The sequence below is a fragment of the Manis pentadactyla genome, chromosome 14 (genome assembly GCF_030020395.1).
Source record: "Manis pentadactyla isolate mManPen7 chromosome 14, mManPen7.hap1, whole genome shotgun sequence".
NCBI lineage: Eukaryota > Metazoa > Chordata > Mammalia > Pholidota > Manidae > Manis > Manis pentadactyla.
Genome location: NC_080032.1, coordinates 11353047 through 11371523, shown reverse-complemented (window position 1 = coordinate 11371523; position 18477 = coordinate 11353047). Strand labels below are relative to the sequence as shown.

The 18477-nt window shown below is 46.6% G+C and overlaps 1 protein-coding gene across 2 annotated transcripts in view; it reads left to right on the top strand.

Moving 5' to 3' along the window:
* Positions 1 to 8258: 8258 nt before the first annotated feature.
* Positions 8259 to 18477, top strand: part of GRK3 (G protein-coupled receptor kinase 3) — a 119508-nt gene continuing 109289 nt past the window's right edge. The window contains exon 1 of one of the 2 annotated variants that reach the window (XM_036908972.2): positions 8259 to 8508. In XM_036908972.2, coding sequence (XP_036764867.1) covers positions 8396 to 8508 — 113 coding nt within the window. In that variant the 5' untranslated portion in view covers positions 8259 to 8395. The remainder of the gene's footprint in view (positions 8509 to 18477) is intronic. The other variant, XM_036908971.2, reaches the window with a different exon arrangement.

The following is an 18477-nucleotide window of genomic DNA, read 5'->3' as shown; positions in this document are numbered from 1 at the left end:
TGTTTTTTGGACTATGTTGCAGGGAGGGGAAGGTCATTATCCAGGGAGCTGCCAGAGCTTTGGTTCACAATGCCAATCAGATCAAGCCAGGTCCCTGCTTAACACTCTCCATGGCTCCCTCCTGCTCACAGGACAAAGACCCAGTACTTTAGTGTGGGCTCCATGGCCCCGCAGGGAGGTCAGGTTTGGTATGCTAACAGACAGGAAGGTTGTAAGGCTGGCATGGCAGGGGGTGACACTGGCTAGTCACAATGAAGAGGAGGAGAAATTCAGGGCCGGAGTGGTTCCAATCCCCAATTAAGTCTTAAATGCTTCAAAATTGGCCTTGAGAATATTATCCTCTGAAGGAGAGAATTCTCGACTTGAGAGTGGCAGCATTCCAGGACTTCTTGTGCTCTGCCGCTTAACTCCACACTCGATTCTTTCTGGAAGCAATTCTGCGAGTGGGGCGCTGGGAGTGGGAATGGGTGACGGCAAGTCCAGGCACAGAGCAGGTCAGGCCTGACCACACCAACACGACTACACTCGTTCAAGTCCCATTGAGTCCTTACCATGTGCCTCATTGTCTCATTTGATCCTCACAATAAATCTTTTCCATAGTGAATTACTCTCAATTACAGAAGAGACAACTGAAATTCAGAGAAGTTGCTTAGTTTGAGATCATACATCATGTGAGAAGTGAGATTCAAATTAGATCCACATCAATGTCCATTCTCTCTCCCCTCAACTATACCACAATCCTGAAATCACTCTAGGCCTGTGGGGTCAACTGAATGATTCCTGGGGTTGAAATACCTGCTGCCCCTAACACATCTCATACACACACACACACACACACACTCTCTTTGTGAATTAAATGCTTTTAGGAAAGGCAAAGCCTATTTTATAATCAAACATAGGGCTTAAAATTCAGACATTTCTGGGAAAGTTGACTTACCAAAAAATTCACACTAAGGTGTAAATGACTTATAGGAGGTCTTCTCATGACAGCAGCTTTTGATGAAGGAGGAGTGCATGGAGCAGAGAGGGATATTGATGCCTGAAGGGCTAAAGGGGTAAGGGGAGAAGAAGAGAGAAAGGGAAAGAAAGAAAAAAAGGGCTTAGGAAATGGGTGGAGCCCCCAAAGAGAACCCTTGACAGCACTGCATTATGGCTCAGGGGTGACATTTGGGCAGAGACTTGAATGGTGAGAGGCCAAGAAAAGACCTTGAAGAGAGCATTCCCGGCAAAGGAATCAGGGGAAAAAAGCAGCCTAAGTCAGAATCGGGTTGGCCAATGTGGCCTTGCCTTGGTGAGCAGTAGGCTTGTGACTAGAGGGAGGTGAGTTGGAAAGGGCATTTTATTGAGATTTCACAGCTTATTGCACACTTGACCATGTACTATATGATCTTGTTAACCCAGCAGCCCCATCACTTAGAGTGCAAGGACATTTAGAAGACAGGAATCAGAGAGCAAGCTCTGGTTTCGGGCTGCCTGGGTTCACATTTATGAGTTATTGTACTTGTTTTGCAAGTGATTTGACATGTTTTTTTCACTTTTAAATTGAGGCCAACTATCTCCATCATGGGCATTTGGGGAAGATTTAATGAGGTATCACACCAAGTGTTTAACATGATATTTAGCACACAGTATGCACTTTAATAAATGTTACCTATTATTTCTTCTATTTTATATAGCCAGAGTGAGTCATCTGGAAGAGCATTTTAGTGTGGCTATAAATCTCCTGGAATTGATTCTGTGTCTTGGCAGATGAGGGATTTGTTTTTAGTGCCTGTCAGATGGATGGTACTCAGTAACTGTTTGCTGAATGAATGAAAGCGTGACCTAATGTGGCATGGATTGGGCAGAAACAGAAGGTACTGCAGAGAAGTGTGCGTAGAGGAGTTTGAAGACAATTTGGTAAGCAATGGGGAGCTACTGAAGGTTCATGGAAGTGTCAGAGGGACTTAAGGGCAAGGGTTTGGAAGCAGGAAGAACAGGTAGCAAGTTGTGGGCATCTTCTAGATGAGGAATACAAGACTTGTTCTGGAGTTTGCAGGGAGGAGAGGAGGGCTTTCCTTCCTGTGTCTCTCAGCTACACTTACTGCTCCTCCATACGCGATGTGCTGGTCCGCCTACAGCAGCCACCCTCATCCAGGTGTCCTGGATGCTACCCTAGGCTGCTCTAGGGTCCTCCCTGCATTCAGTGGTGCTATAACTCCAGCCAGAAATGTCCTGTAAAGAGGCACATCTGATGTCATTACGTACCTTTTTGAAGCCTTCCACTGGTTTCCCACTGTCCCTAAGAGAGTGTCAGTTCCCCGGTGTGGCTCCCAGGTCCTGCTGACCTCTCTAAAATGTCTCTCCCTCTTGTCCTCCTTGTTCTTGGGGCTGCTCATCGGCACGCAGCTGATGTGACTCCCGTCTCATCTGGAATGCCTCCCACGTGATACCTGCCTGAACTGTTTCAGGGCCTGAACGAAGGTTCCAGAGGGACCTAGAACAGCGTTTCTCACACTTGCATGCACACCGGAATCCCTTGGGCGTCTTGGTACAGAGCAGATCCTGCTTCAGGAGGTTTGGGGTGAGGCTTAAGATCCCAGCGTTCTAGCAGCCGCCTCCTCACCCCTGGGAAGCTTGTGAGAAATGCAGACTCTCAGGCCCCGCCTAGGACCTCGGGATCTGAATCTGCATGTTAGCAATTTCAGTGCAGATGTCTGGGAGTGCTGGTCTGGAGCGCCTCTGAGGGGCCCGCGCCCGACTTCCTGGTGGCTCCTCAGGTCCTCCTGTGTCAGGGTTATATCGTGCCTGGCCCAGGCACCAGGATTTTGTCACTGAGGCTGCCCCGTCGGAATCTACACCCATGACCTCTAACAGAATGACACCGGTTCGGGAGCTATTGCCTCCAGCCAGGAGAGAAAAAGCAACGGGCTGAGACAGGAGCAAGAGAAGCACGCTCAGAGGTGGAGAAAAGAGAGTCCCTGAATGCCAGCCGCCATGAGCCCATATGGCATATGCGCTTGTAAGGGGTGATGTGAAGATCCACAGGCCTTTTCTTAGCAGACCGAGGTCTGTGGTAGCCTTTCTTGGATTGGTCTGGATATAATATCCCAGTGGAATGGCACGTGCCCTTTCAGACAGACCTTGGAGAGACGGCCACCAGGTTAAGGGCCACAGATGACTTGGCAATGCTGTAAAGTTCTGGCTTTTTGCAACTTACACATCCCAAGGCCATCTTCTCACTCTTTGAGAGAGAGGCCAGATGGGTTTTCCAGTCCCAAAGAAAAGCCGAGGCCTGCCCTGGGTGTCTGCGGACTGTGGGGAGTCCACTTTGTGAACGTCACCATGGCACTGAATCCTTCTTTGCCGAGTTCTTGTTCTGTCTTCTGGCTGTTCATTTCTCACTGGCATTGATCCTAGTGTGGGCTTGGCTCCCTATCTCACCTGCGACCCCTGGCAAAGCACCCACAAACACAAGCCATCAAGTTGTAAGGGTCACTGGAAAGGCATGACATGGCTGTGCAGAACAGCAAGCTTAAAATGGCACGGAAGACAGAAGACTTCCTATTCCTGAATGTTCTCTGGACCAGCCTCCCTCCAGCGGTTTTCACTGGCTACCCAGGCCATGGGGTGCCTGGCCTTGGACTCTCTCTGCTTTCTCTTACTCCTTCCTTCAAGTTCTCTTCCAAGTCCTTGTGTTAGCCAAAGGGATTTGGCTCTCTCCCTCCCCAGACCCACCTTTGCATAGCCCAAGGACATCAAAGCTCTAAGTGGCTGGAGAAGCCTTCCAGGCCATTAGCAGCAGCAAGGACCAGGAAGGACCTGGTGGTCAGCACTCCTTCATCCGTATGCACCCTTTTTAGTAGGTTCTTGTGGTTTTAAGTAGCATCTTTTCCCTCCCTTGAGGTAATCTCTAATAGAAATCTCTTTGAGGCTATCTACAATCTTTAGGTCATTCATTCTTCACTTACTCATTCAACACATTTATTAAGTAAGGTCAGTGTGCTGAGCGTAGATGCTGGAGGAACAAATACAAACGTGCTTATTTCTAGAAACCTGCTACTGCGTCGCTCACCTCACCTGTGAACTGTGGCAATGGTAAGAATTATTAATGCCCTCGGAATCCCCTCCTACAGTAAAACTGAAACTCACGAGATGTTATTGAAGGGTATGAGTCTTCTTCACCTTGTAAAGGGATTCACTGTAGGATTAAATAAAGCCAGAGAATTTTAGAGTGAAGGGACCTCGGGGACCAGCTTATTCATTTCTTTTATTAGGCAGCAGTGGAAAGTGAGACTTAAAAAGTTTAAGAGGCTTGCTTCCAGTTATTCAGCAATGCCACAGTCAGTGGGTCACATCCCATACCGCTTTTGCATTCCAGGACTGGTCTTTCCATCCTGCCTTTATGATGCAGAGATGTTCCAGGGACGACCAGGCTATCAGTGATATTTTTTGAGTGCTTTCTATGTGCCGGACGCTGTTGTAAGTGCTTTTCACGACAATCCCATTAATACCACTGAGAGTGTGCTGAGGCCCAGAGAGATTAAAAAACTAGTCTAAGGTCACACACCTCAAAAGTATTGGCACTGGGGTCTTAATTCCGGCCATCTGGCTCCTGAGCCCACAGTCTGGACCACAACAGTCTACGGCTTCTCTTTAAAGAGGGACTCCCTCCCTGATCAGGAGACCCCGTACAGCAATGTGCTTCCTCCCACATATTTAAAGGAAAGCATTTCTGTATTGAACATAATTTCAGTGCTCTATAAAGCTTGCATCAAGCTTTCATACCTTTCAGCCAATCTTTTAATGAATTGAGTTGCTATGTATAGAGTCACTATTAAAGTTTGTAAAGCTTTGGTGATAAAATAGCATGAAAAGCAGTCCACATGATGTGTGTGACAATGAGCAGAATTGTCATCCAAGTTACAGGTGAAATGGACAGAGGCTCCGGTATGGCTAGAAATATTTGCAGAATTCACAGAGTGAGATGTTTGGAAATGAACTTGTTCAAACCCCAACGGGGTGTGCTTTTTCTTGAAAAGCAACGGTTTGTAGAAGACTGGTTACCAAAGTCATGTCTCTTTTAGCAGGGATCGAATTCGATATTGTGGCATTAATGAATTAAAGCCAGGCATGTTCTGCTGGCCTCAAAGATCTTCTACTTTGAGTCTTAGAGTTGACTTTTTTCATGTGTGCTTGGTTAATTTCCCAGAATGACACCCCCAACCTTCTGCCCCCAGCTTTTACAGTCCAGGACTGTCACCATGAGTAGGAAGTCCCAGCAAAGCCTAGAATCTAAAACAAAAAAGACCCATTAGCTCTCTAGTTAGCTCTTTCATTTAAAGGTGTTATCGAAAAAAACCCCTGAAGAGTATAAACTTTAATGCATCTATCTCAGCAACCTTTCCCTTAATTACGGGAAGTCAGAGAAAAGAGAAAAAGAGAACATTATGAACATTGCAGGAACTCAGGAGTTCTCTCTGTTATCACAAGCAGCGTGAGCCCAGTCATTTAAATGGTCTGGGGGAGGAGGAGGGTGGGAGGTATAATTATTTGCAAGGGAGCGTTATTGGCTAAGTACAAATGGGTTGCTGTTTGTTGTCTCTGTTCCCCTGTAATGATTACAGGCTGGCGATGGTGTTTAACCACAGGATCCAGCAGGTCAGTTATGACAGCTTCATCACTGTCATTAGCGCCTTTTGTTTGCAGCTAACACACAAAGCTGTTCAGCATTGAGCAAGGGAAAGAGAGGAGGGGGCTGGAGAAAGTGAGAGAGTCAAGGGGAGAGCCAGGAAACTGGGGTTTGCACACTATTAATACTAAGGGATAATACCCCTGGGCGCTCCAGTCAGCTGACTGCAATGATGGGGAGGCCACAGTTAGGGGACCCAATTATGTACATCTTGTTCTTTCTACTAGAAGAGCAATTGTGTATGTTTATAAAGGTTTATCATTTTTTTTTTTTTTTTTGCCAATTTTGGCTCCTCCAAATGCCCTAGGGAGATGTTATTTATGGTAAGGGGGCTTCCTGCTTCAAGTGTTGTGACCGACTAGTTTCAGTACCTAGCACGTTAGTGTGAAACGAAGCAAAATAAATAGAGGAAGGGCAGTGACCTTTGCTGGGGACCTACTGGGTGACAGGCAAGGCACCTTTTACGTGGAGTATCTCTCTCCTGGCCTGGGCCTCATTGCCACGGTATTGATGAGAACAATAAAGCACAGAGAGATAAAATGTTGCCTCGAAGATCACCCTGCTAGTCACAGCAGAGCAGGAATTTGAATTCAGGTGTGACTCCTGTTCCAAACTTATGACACCACCAAGTTGTGAAAAAACACAAACCACCAAACAAAACACCCCCAAGCGAAAAAACCCCCAAAAACCAAACCAAAAGAAACAAGAAAACAAAACAAAAAAACCCTCCACCACCAACAAAATTCTTCACGAAAGTCAAGGAAGGAAGGTTAAAAATCTCAGTATTTCAAAGACCGTGAAAAGGTAGACAAGAGTATATGTTTATTGGATGATCTGATGGTATGAAAGCTGAACAAGAAAAAGACATATTGAAAGCAATTATGTTAATTAAATCATAAAAATGTGTTATGCCTTTTTGGGAACTTACCCCTCCTCCTCCTGGAGTGACCCTTGACAAGACAGCCTGTGTTCCTGTTTTTTGGCAAAGAAAAAAAAAAAAAAGTGGGTGGAAGAGGAGAGTTTGATATTTGGTCATGCAAATCTTTGTCTCATTAGTGTGTCTTATGTTCTTGTGTGATTTTGGCTTTCTACTGCCTGAGCTTCTTCAACTCACGTTTCTATTTTTTACATCCCTCTTGCCCTGTGGACAACTTTATGAATATTGTGCCTTGGATCTTGACAAATGTCTGGTAAAACCGGCCAATCGTGATGGCAGGCATAACGAGGAAACAGATCAGGGGTGGTGGGTGGTGGAAAGAGAGAATGAACAAAAGCAAGTAGTTTTCTTGGGCTGACCAAAGCAGGCTGCTTCTGCTCTGACATTACATTTACTACCCAAAATGTGATCTTAACCATCTCTGGCAAACTCTGTTAACCCCAGAAGCTACTGACCGAACATTTTCTCAAATCCTAGTAACGTCTAGGCTGGTATGACCAGCGGCATGAACTAAAGGGTTAAAGAATTAATTGCCAGCTCAGGTCTTCTGAAGACTTCCTGGTTGTCCCTTGACACCACTCCAGCCGGGTGCCGCATGGGTCCTGAACGTGGACTTGTGTGTACCGCTGTGAAAAAATAAACAAATGAAAACCCCACGAGGGCGTGGGGAGTGGCAACCAGCCACCGAGACCGAGACCGAGACCCAGGATCAGGAAGCTGGAAATTCCCTCCTGCCTTGGTGTTTGGGCTTTAGGTTTCCACTTCCCTAAATTACCCTTGTGGTAGGTCTGTGCGCTCAGAAGCTCCCCTAATTGTCTCTTGAACTGATGGTAAAAGCACCAGAGCCCAAATACTAGTTCTAGGTCTCAGGGACTCACCCGAACTCAAACCTCTCCCCTGAGCGCTAGGGAGCGGTCACCACCTTGCCCGGCGAGGTCCTTCATCAGCGGGCGCCCTAAGAACTCCGCTCCCACGGCGGAGCTCTCACCCCACTTCGGCCCGCTTAGCATGCGACACGCAACTTTCTCTAGCTCTTTGGTTGCCCTTTGCAGAGTTTACGGGGGTATGTTTAGGATTGGTATCAAGAGCGAAGCTTGGGGGCTGGCGGGGTGGGCGCTGTCCCGGGGTGGCCGCATCACCTGCGGGGACAGATGGGGCACGCGCATTTCTGGGGCCGCCCCAGACTCCTGGAGGAATGCTGACTGACACTGTCCGGTTTGAGAACTACTGCGACCAGGGGCACAGAGACCTCCCCGCGGCCCTTGGGCGGCGGGCTTCGATCCCGGGGACCGCCGGCTCGCAGGGTCCGGGCGACGGACAGGAGGCGTGAGAGTGCGGGCGCTGGGGGCGGGGAGTGGGGAGGAGGCCGCGGGGGAGGAGAGGAAGTCCCTCGCGGCCACCCGGGAGGGGAGGGCGGCACGGCGCCCGCGGGGACTCTGCCCGGAGGCGAGGGCCGGGACGCGGCTGGCAGCTCCGCGGGGGGCGGAGGGGCGCCAACGGCCGGGAGCGCGCGCCCCGCCGACCGCTCTCCGCAGGGCCGGGGGCGGCGCGTGCGCGGGGCCGCGTGCGCGCGCGGGGGGGGCGGGGCGGCGCGCCGCGACCCCGGCGGGCGCGAGGCGGCGGCGCGCGCAGGGCGCGGAGCGGGGCGCAGGGCGCTAGGAGGGCGGGGGCACGCGGGGGGGGGCTGCCCCGGGGCGGCCCCCCCACGTCGGGGCGCGGCGGGCGGCGGCGGCGGGAGCGCGTCCCGTCCGGGGCCCGAGGAGCAGCCGCCGCCGCCGCTCGCCAACATGGCGGACCTGGAGGCCGTGCTGGCCGATGTCAGCTACCTGATGGCGATGGAGAAGAGCAAGGCCACGCCGGCCGCCCGCGCCAGCAAGAAGATCGTCCTGCCCGAGCCCAGGTACGGCCGCCCGGGCCCGCGCCGCTCCCCCCGGGCCGCCGCCCCCCCTCCCCCGCGGCCGCCAGCGACCCCCCGCGTCCGGGAGGGTTGGCGCCCTGCGCGGCTGCCTCCGGCCGGCGACCCCGGGAGGCCGGCGCTGCCGGCTGGCCTCGCCGTGCCCGGCTTTGGAAGGGGGCGTCGGAGGGCTGTTGGGGGACTCCGGGAGAGAGCGCCTCGAAGTGCCCCGCGCGGCGCGCGGCGAGCGCCCCAGCCAGCAGCTTCGGGATGTGGGTGCCACTGCGCGGGACCAGATCCGTCGCTGTCCCTCCCTCCTGTGCCACCCCTCTCTCGGACCAGCCTCATCCCCGTAGTCCCCCCTGTCCCGTTGCTGTGTTTCCCTCCCGCCCCATCCTTTGGTCCCCTTCTGCCCGGTGCCCGTGGTTCCCTGGTGCTCCATCTGGTCCCTGCTTCCCGCTGTCCCCCTTTCCAACTCCGTCCTCAGCTCAGCCCCCTCTTGGGCTCCTTAGCTGGCGCGCGGCCTTTTGTCCCGGATTAAGCTGCAGTTTTCAGGGCCTGCTCCCCGGGAGGTCCACTAGCCTAGTCTGCTTCCTGCCCTCCTTGGTGACCCCAGGCAGTAAGGAGTAGATTGTGACCTACTCAGTGTTCTCTTTGGGGCTAAGTGTGTCGCCTGAACTGCTTTCCTCAACTTGCCAGTGCACCGGTGACACTTTATTAAGAGGTTGAAATTGGGTTCACTTCAAAACGTACATCGAGTGGATGGTTGCAGATGGGAACTTGTTTAAATACCTAAAGAAGGGCCCGATTGAAGGGGTTGGGTGAGGTCCATACCAAGTTGTAATTTTATCTTGAAAATAATTTATTGATGAGCCCGTAAAAACTTCACTGGTTCATATCATTGGCACCTCCAGAAAAGAGCGTTCATCAGATCAGTAGTAATTTTCAAATAGTGTACGCACTGATGAGGGTTGGATTTTTCCTCCTAGCTTCTTTCCTAATTACATACATCATGAGTTGTATCGCCGATGTGGCACTAAATAGCTCTTGGTGGAATTGATGAAAACATGAGGCATCTTCTCTATAGTGAATTTGAAACCATGCAATTTTGTAAAATATTGGAATCTAAACCAAAGCTCTACTCTGTTGAAAGCCATCAGTCCTTTAAGATTACACACCTAAGATTGCTTAACATGTTACCTTGACATGAAGAAAGAAAAAAATATTTCTTTTAATGCTAATTGACCGCCAGATTGTTTTTACAAGTCCATTCATGAGCCCGAGCCCTGTGGTATAGGAAATAGCAGTCCCTTTGAATTATTCTTGTGAAAAACCAAATTGTATAAATGAATACATGCTAGATATTTGTGGCTTGCTTGCCTTTCTTAGCCTATGCATCTTGTTGGTTTTGAAGGGTGTGCTCTTTGATAAGCAATGCCAAACAGTGAATAGGGGAGAGGGCAGCCCTTTCCCAGTGTTGTGAAATTAACACGCCTAATCCGGAGCATAACATCTGAAGCTCATTGAAAATTAGTCTATTTAAAATTTCTGGCAAATGGAAGCTAAGTAAAACAAGAACCCCTAAATCAAATCCGGATTTCATTAAAAAGCTACATTTCTAAGAATGTCATATAAAAATGCTTAATTTTTCTCTTGCTTTTCCTACTCTTCCTAAAGGGCAGAGAGTTCTAAATATGTGGTTTCTATATGTAAAAGCAACAAATCTTTACTCATGGGCAGTTTTTTTTGGGGGGTGGAATATATAATATTACTAAAATTAGGAACTTCTGTGCGTTTTTTTTCGTGGTGTTTTGAATTTAATAAGACTTCTGCTTTTTTCGTATCCCTCTTGAGAACATACTGATGTGCATAGGGTATTCACTTCCTTGTATGAATGTCTTTGTTTTTTGGTGGTATGCTTTGGTAATGCTTTCTTTTTAGGCCGAATTAGTGGCAGCAAGCATATTTCTCATGACATTTTAGAATTGAGAAATAGCAACAGGAGAGTAATTTTAGGAAAAAACTCTTAGTAATTGTTATTCTGTTGCTGTTTTTTAAAATAGACTCTTAAATTAGGCTATTGGAACCTCCTTCAGGGATTCTTATTTGTTTTCTATTAATCTCAACTGGCTTTGGTTTTAGTTTTGTAACTGAGCATTTACACAGTAACAGCCACTCCTTGTTAGGATTCTGTTCCATTGAGATTATCAGGTGAAACATCTTGCAAATTATTCTCTACCACTGGATGACAGTTAGTGGCTTACCTGCTCAATTTTGGGCTTGGGGTGGGAGGTTGGGGGATTTCTAGATAAGGTAAGAATGTTAATTTCATGTTAAGATGCCAGAGCATAATGACTCAAATCACTAGTGTGATTTCACTCTGTCGGTAAAGGATAGCGGTCAAAAAAATAGTTTTCTGATAAGAGTTCCTATCTCAGCTTCATTTTGGAGTAAGCCATGTGATCACCTGTCTTTGCTATTCTTGGGAGAGATGTTTGGATTAGTATTTGCAGTGCCTACATGAGAAGCATTAAACTTGTTGGCCTATTACTAATGACTTCTTATTTCCAGCTAATTTCTTGAAGTCATTGTAGTAATCTGTGTGCTTCCTTATTTTAGGTACTTTGGCTTTTCTACAGTCTTAAACAGAAAAGCCACAGAACCAAACAATACCGAGCTAATTTAAATGAAATGCTGGAGCTGCAGTCTGCTGCCTATTGTGGCAGAATCTCAGAAACTGGCACATTCTGCCCAAGGGAGAGTTTACCTCTGGGATAGCAAGAGGCAGCCATTCTGTTGTGTTGACACATTATCCAATTAAAGAACCAATGAGCGTAAATCCTGTAAAAGCTGACTCTTTGTTCGAATTACATAGCTGCTTTAGTTTACTGAGATAGTTGTTGAGCTAATGTAGCTAATAATGGGATCTATTGAGAATAGTGAACTGTGGCCCACGGACTCTCCGCACAGGCCCAGTAAAAACAGGTGCAGTCAGGTGTGTGTGCCAGCTGTTTTATGCCACGTTAGAGAAGTACTATCTAGTAGGGTCTGATTGGTAAGCTAAGGCCTACAGAGGGTCAACATGTTAAGCCCAGGGGCTATGGAGCCAGCCCCAGGATTATTCCTCATTTAACCTTTTCCAAACAGAACGGAATTTAACTGAAATCACACCTAGTTGAAAGGGGTTGAGTAACATGCGCTTGAGATTTCCCCTGGAGTCTCATTTCTGTTTAGTAGACATCAAAGATTTTGAATCATCGATTGCAAAGCCTGTGTTTTCAACATATTCGTACAATATGATAGGAAGTCTGAAAACAACATTTTTAAGATTCTTTATAACTTTTTGGGAGCATTTAGACAGTCCTTAAGGACATTTTTGATACCCTTTGTTAAACTAATTCAGTGCACGGTTGTAGAGCCATTTCTCTGAGCCAGGCATGGGGATGCTGTGATGAATCCTGCCACAGTCCCTTCCTTCAAGGGGCTTACAGTCCAGTGGGAAATAAAGAGTTGAACCAAGAAAGACGCTTACTTTAAAGTACAGTTGCTAAAGATTCTATTTAACTGCAGGCAGATAGCATTTGAATGGCTTTTCTTATCTGTATTCATAGAACACATGTTTGAAAAGAGTTTTACAATCATTTGTTAATTATCCCCTTTGAAGAGCTTATATAGCCATATTACACATGGTAATGTGGAAGTTGGCATCTTCCTATTTGAAAAACTATCATATGTAATTGATCTGAAAAATAGCTCATTTTTCTTCTTTTGTGGAAATGGAGTTTCTCCCATAATTTCCCTAACGCCAGTCAGTGAGTGAGCCGTGGGTTACTTGAAATAGTCACCCGTTTGGTGTGTAGGGTATTCTGTGCTTGCACCCACTCTCCTGGGCCTCCAGCCTGACTTTGAACTGAAAAGTCCGTGTTGTAAGAATGAATAGCCTGCAGGAAGCAAGTCTTCTCTGTTGTTTGTGGGAGTGCTTCTCTGTATAAAACAGCAGTGGCGTTCTAGCTTTTCTCGTGGAGGTACACATTCACAATGTGATTTGTTCTGATCCTACAGTAATTATTTCATTCTCGGTCAAAGTTAGTTTGTGCCAGGGACTTGAAGATGAAGTGCTGCGTGTAGTCGTCAATTCTTAGAAATGGATGTTTCAGTGCAATTAGTTTTGGCCCTCGAGTCTGTCTGCCCAAGTCAAGCATTGCACAATGCTTTGACTCAAGGGCCCAGTAGATCTCTGAGAGGCACAGGCAGCCCCAGCTCTCATATACAGCGTGTTCTTAGAGACAGCCTCTTAAAGGCGCTTCCTCAGTACACCGAATTGGGCTTTGCCAAACGTCTGTTTGGACAAAGATGGGGACTGTTGAGTGAGGTGTCAAGGCTTCGAGAAGGGAAGTGTAGGTCTTTATCAGTCGGTGGATGGCAGGCAGAGTAGGAAATGCATGGCGGCACAGAACAGGATGCCTGGGGTCCCTGTGGCCCAGATAAGGGCAGAGAAGCTGAAGGTGCATGAAGTGGTAATACAGTAACTGCCATTTATTGAGCGCTTACCCTCTGTGGGGCAGTTTGTGTAATTAGGGCATTTGTTCCCCCCGTCAGGGCCGCCAGGTGAGTGGTGTCCAGCCTCACCAGGGCGGCTAGAGAAAGTGACCCGGTGATAGCTGAGAGTGGCCAAGGCAGGATTCAAGAGCAGGTGCCCAGAATCAGCCTCCCCCTTGCTGTGCCGGCTCACCAAAATGCGAGGGAGAGGCTCAACTCTCAGTTTGCAAAAGAATGGACCAAACAGTGAGACTTTTTTTGTTCGGGTAAAGGTCATGTTGCAGGCTGTCTCAGACAGCTGCTGGGGCAGCCTTTGGGAAGTCAGGAGTGTCCTTAGAGACAGAGAGAGAATAGCTATTCCTCTGAGACCTGCGAAAACGGTAATTATGACTAAGTGAATTAGCAGTTTCTGCCTTATTTCCCATGAGAAGCTCGAGGGTTAAACGCCTGTTCTGTTTAACATACGAAGCGCACCCTTGCTGCTGCTGCTAAGGAGAAACTGTATGATAGACCGCCACACTCCGGGCCTCCAAACAGGATTTCTGCCTATGTTTTTGTTTAGAAAAGAGGGCAGCCTACTGCCCCACCCCCTCCCCCCCAGAAATTAAATTTCCATTTCTGGGAAGACAGTAAAGGGGCAAAACACATTTTTTTTGGCTTTATTTGCAATAAAAACCACTTTCCCATTCAAATGATCTTCCTTTGTTACTAGAACTGTGCATCTGAAGCACGCTGTAGGTGGAACTGTATTCTGCTTGCATAATGGTCTTTGCCGTATCCTTCTCCGGACATTGGCAGTGGGGAAATGGAAATGATGAGCTTGGCAACATTTACTTTTTTATTGTTAAGTCATTTGTATGTTAAGTAATTTGCATGCTAATGAGGCTGGGTGTCACCAAACCTGCCCCTGCTTCTCCTACTCCCCGCTTTTTTATTCTATTACCGTTTATTTCTTACCACTGATTAGAACCCAGGGCCCCTGGGCCTTTTTAGATTGCTGGGTGGGTCTGAAATGCAGGAGAAGTCATACCATGGCTCCTCATATCCTGTAAATGTTTCTTCTAATTTTGGAAGTGTTCTTTTGGGTCAGCCATGCCTCAGCTTTGCGTGGAGCATCTGCATATCGTAAAAAGTGCGTTAGAGGATACAGTGAAATATTTTTGCAGTTGGTGTTGTGATTGGTGGTGTGGGACAGTCATCCTTGACCCAGCCTTGGACTGGAACTGTCGTTTGCCACCATTTCCTTCTTGCAGGGTTTCAGGAGCAGGAAAAGGTGATTATATGAGAGTAGGCCAGACCTTCATCCTTGGTGAACGTAAAGGCCAGGTCTGTCAGCGCTGGCCCCTCATTGTCCAGCCTCTTCCTCACTACCTGCCGTACTGTTATAAAGTAGGAAGTTCTAGATTAGGAGCCAGGAAAGTCACTAGTCCACTGACAACTTGCTGTAGGTCCTTGGTAAGTCACTTAAATGCCCTGGGTTCAGTTGCCCCATCTAGACAATACGACATCTATGCGTTCCTGATCATAAAATGTCCCAATAAAAGTCTCTGCCTCTTGTGAGCATTTTTTTTATCCCTACAGCATATTTTTCAACAGGAGAGAACATTAATTTCAAACAGATAACTCAAAAGGGAAAGATTGGGAGAAATATCAAATTGCGATTTTTCAGTTATTTATACCATATGTGGTTGTTTTGAAGAACAACCTTAAAGTAAAAGTATAAAACAGTAGCAGAGATAAGGCAGTATTGCATGGAGACCCTCGTGCCGTGTCGTGTGCTCTGAGCGGGCCAGCTTGGGAGGCAGGACTCCTGGGAAGGTGGATTGTTGAGAAGGAGAGTGAAGAGCCAGTGTTGACCCTTTAGACCTGTAAGTAAGTGAATTTCCCAGATTCTTCTGTTTTTCTCCTCTAGCTCTGTGGTTGGCACTATATGTCTAGAACCTTCTACACCCAGTGGGGCCTCACTTCGTTCTTTTCTTTCTTTCCTCCGTGCCTCCCTCCCTCCTCCCTCATTCCATCCATCCATCCACCCAGTAGGCTCTGGGCTTTGTTGGCTTCTGTACATAAGAGTTCACAAGCATGCTACTCTTAAATATAGCTAACTAAGCAGTTAGAAGAGTTGACTCATCTTTTAGAGGTCTTTGCTTCAGTAAAATGAACCAAAAATCATAATTTAAAAGCAGCTAGTTTCAGTGTATTGAGCATAGGGTCATTCATTGTAGTTTTCCTTAGACATTAACAGATTGCATGTTAATAGCATAGCACTGTAGTATCTCATATTTGAAAAGATCTTGGAGGGCATCCAGTGTGGTCATGCATTAGATGGGTGACTTCCCTCTCTGACATCCAGCCAGGGTCATTTTGAGGAGCATCTTTGGAAGCTCTGTGGTGTTGAAAAGCTCTCTTGTAATTCATTCTGTGTACTGAATTCTTACTATCCTGTTGTAATCATGCAAACCAAGTTTAATCCTTCTCAAAAGGGACAGATTTTCAAATAGTTGAAAGTGCCTACCCAAGCCCACAGTGGTTGTCATAGGACATTGTTCCTGTTCCTTTAGCCATTGCTCATATCGTGCTGAAGTATGCACACCGCTCTGTGTCACCAGTCTGAACATCACCTGGCTGAGTAAGAATATTACAATTTGTGAAGACTATAGCGATAGCTGTAAAATTACTATAATTAACTCAGTGGTGGCAAAACCAGTGATAAATCCTATTTCAAGTGTGTGGTTGAGTCCCTGTAAAGTCCCACTGTAGGGAGAAAATTCTGGGTTCCTCAAATGATTTAAAATTCATTCCACCAATTTGATTAGGGGATTAGTGTTTCCATTAGTCAGAATTTGGAAGCAAGGCATGGGTTACATCCATGTTATGACAGTGACTGCCATGTGCTGAGTACTGAGTGAGTGCTAGACACTGTATAATTCTTAGATAATTATGGGCTAAAATATTTTAGCAAGAAAGTGAGCTTTAATTATGCTGAAAAAGTCTTGTGAAGATTTTAGGGTTTATGTTTCAAACATTCAAAATTTACAACTCCGTTAGCTCAGGAAGGCAGCAGGTTTCTCCCGTCTCAGCAATACTGCCTTTCTTGAATGACATGCTCTTGGTATTTGCACTTTCTGTAATTAAATCAGCCTATTGCTCTTTGTTATCTTATCTAGAGAGAGAACTCTGGTTATCGTTCCAGGTTATTTATTCTAATTTTCTGTATCTGTATTGCTTTTGATAACAATTTGAAAATGAACTAGAGTTACATGGGAAGGCATTTACGCAGCTGTTAAATACTGCAGACTTTCATTCTGCTTTATGGATCCTTAAGCCTGTGATGACATTTTAGATGTATCTTTTAAAGATACAAGGCTTTTGCTGTTTGGTGGTGGTGGTGGTGGTCTATACTCCATTTAGAAATGGAACGAATCCTAGAGGGGTAAGCTCAAGGGACTTTAATATTCATCTTAATCGGGCCTACTTTATTCAACTACATGTACTATTTCTTCCTGTATAAGGACACCCTCGCTGGCAAAGGAATTGTGCAATGACTCTAGTCACAACATCAAGTATGGAACGGAGTGTGAAGTGTTTGTGCCTTCGTCTGTGTTCCGTTTAGGACCTGCTTCCTTCTGTTTTCTTCCAGTGAAAGCAAGCTTATTATTTATGCAAAACATCCTAACTAGAATTGGCCTAGAAGGGGAAGGTGTTTCATACAAAGTAGCAATTTCTTAGTAATGAATGAGAGGGGAATACTTATGTTAATGAACCCCCAGCAACCCCACACACAGCCCCCAAGAAAGAAATAGAGTTTCTGTGGTCAGGGATTTCTTTGGGTTTAATCATTCGTTTGTTTTGTTCTACGTGGAAAGCCAGCTAGCATCTCTGTTTCTGTCCTTTAAATAAAGTGTCCTGCTTGATGGGGGATTGATGTTTCAAATTATTTGTTTAAAAAATACTGGTTACTCTGTAAGAAAAGCTTCTTTTTCTTTGGCCATTTCATACAGGAAGAGTTTAATGAGGTAGATGGTGGAAACTCCTTTATATGAAATGGAGGGTTTTGGTTGGGCTTTATGGCTTAAGGTCACCTCATGATTATGCAAGGTGGGATCTTAACGGCAGAACCCAGCGAAAAGCAAGACCCTTTCATGACCTGGATCAGTGATTGGAATGTTGGACTCAAGACTGAGTTCTGTGTGTGTACATGTTGACTTATTAGACCAAGTGATATCTGATAATTTATTTCATATTTACGTGACAGATTTGAACTGAGAGTAAACAAATCCCCTAATACGTATTTATAGTGCTTTGTGGTTTTACAGGCATTAGCTCTTTCTGGTTTTCACAGTTATCCTCTGTAATAGGTAGAAATTTAAGAAAAAAAAAATTACTCCAGACATGTCCACTTGGAGGCATATTTTGAGAGGTATGTTTTGTCTGTTTTGGTGGGTAAATGGGCTTTCTCCTTAGACATAGTATCTTTCCTGTGGTCCTGGGGCAGTCCTCAGCCTTTCGGGCCCAGAAACTAGGTTTTTCACTGCACTGAGCATCTCTCTGTCTCACTGTGAAATTCACATCAGTCAGCCAAGTTCTGCCTGACTAACGCGTTCTCTTTTCATAGGCCTGCGGTTCTTACTTTAAGGTTAAACACCCTTTCGAGAGTCTGATGAAGCTGGAGGCTCCCACTCTCAGAAATGTACTAACTCACATGGTGGATTTGAAAAGCCAAAGTAGAATTAGGAAGTCGAATCTGATTCTTTACTCTAAGTTTCAAATCTCCCGGGAGCCGAGGTGCCCAAAGTCCGTGTGGCCAGAACATTCTCTCCTGTAGTTTGTCCTTGTGGATGTGAGCAGCCCTCAGTGGGCGGCACAGCCTGCACAGACCCAAGGCTGCGTCGGCCAGAATGTCTAGCCTTTGGCTTTCCAACAACAATCTCTGAGACCAAGTCATTTCCCCATTGGGTAGCTTTACACTGGCTGTGGAATACTTGAATTCCCGGCCAGTGAGTGGCTTCTGTGGCAACCCATCTGTCCACATTTCCTGTTTCCCATTCTCCTTGGAGGGCATACCTCCGCTGGATTTGATAACATGGTCACCAAAGTCACAGCCAAGGCTGGCTGGCTCAGGAGCCTGTGACATTTCTCTGCCCTTCATGTTATGGATCGATATAAAATTTTTATTCTCAGAGGGAAAGCCTTTTTCCATTATTTTCAGATTCTTGGAAATGGCTTCCCAGTAGTCATCATCCCCATTTCAGAAGGAGGAAGTTCCGGTTTGGAGAGAAGCTGGCGGCTCACATTGATAGCGTAGGGCACAGCTGAGCCCCAAACCAAATTCTGAGACATTTAAGAGACAGCCCCAGACTACCTTTTGTCGTGTGAATTATCTAAGAGAAGATTCTTAGGTTTGGGTAGAGGAACATTGTCAATGTCAGACATGAACAG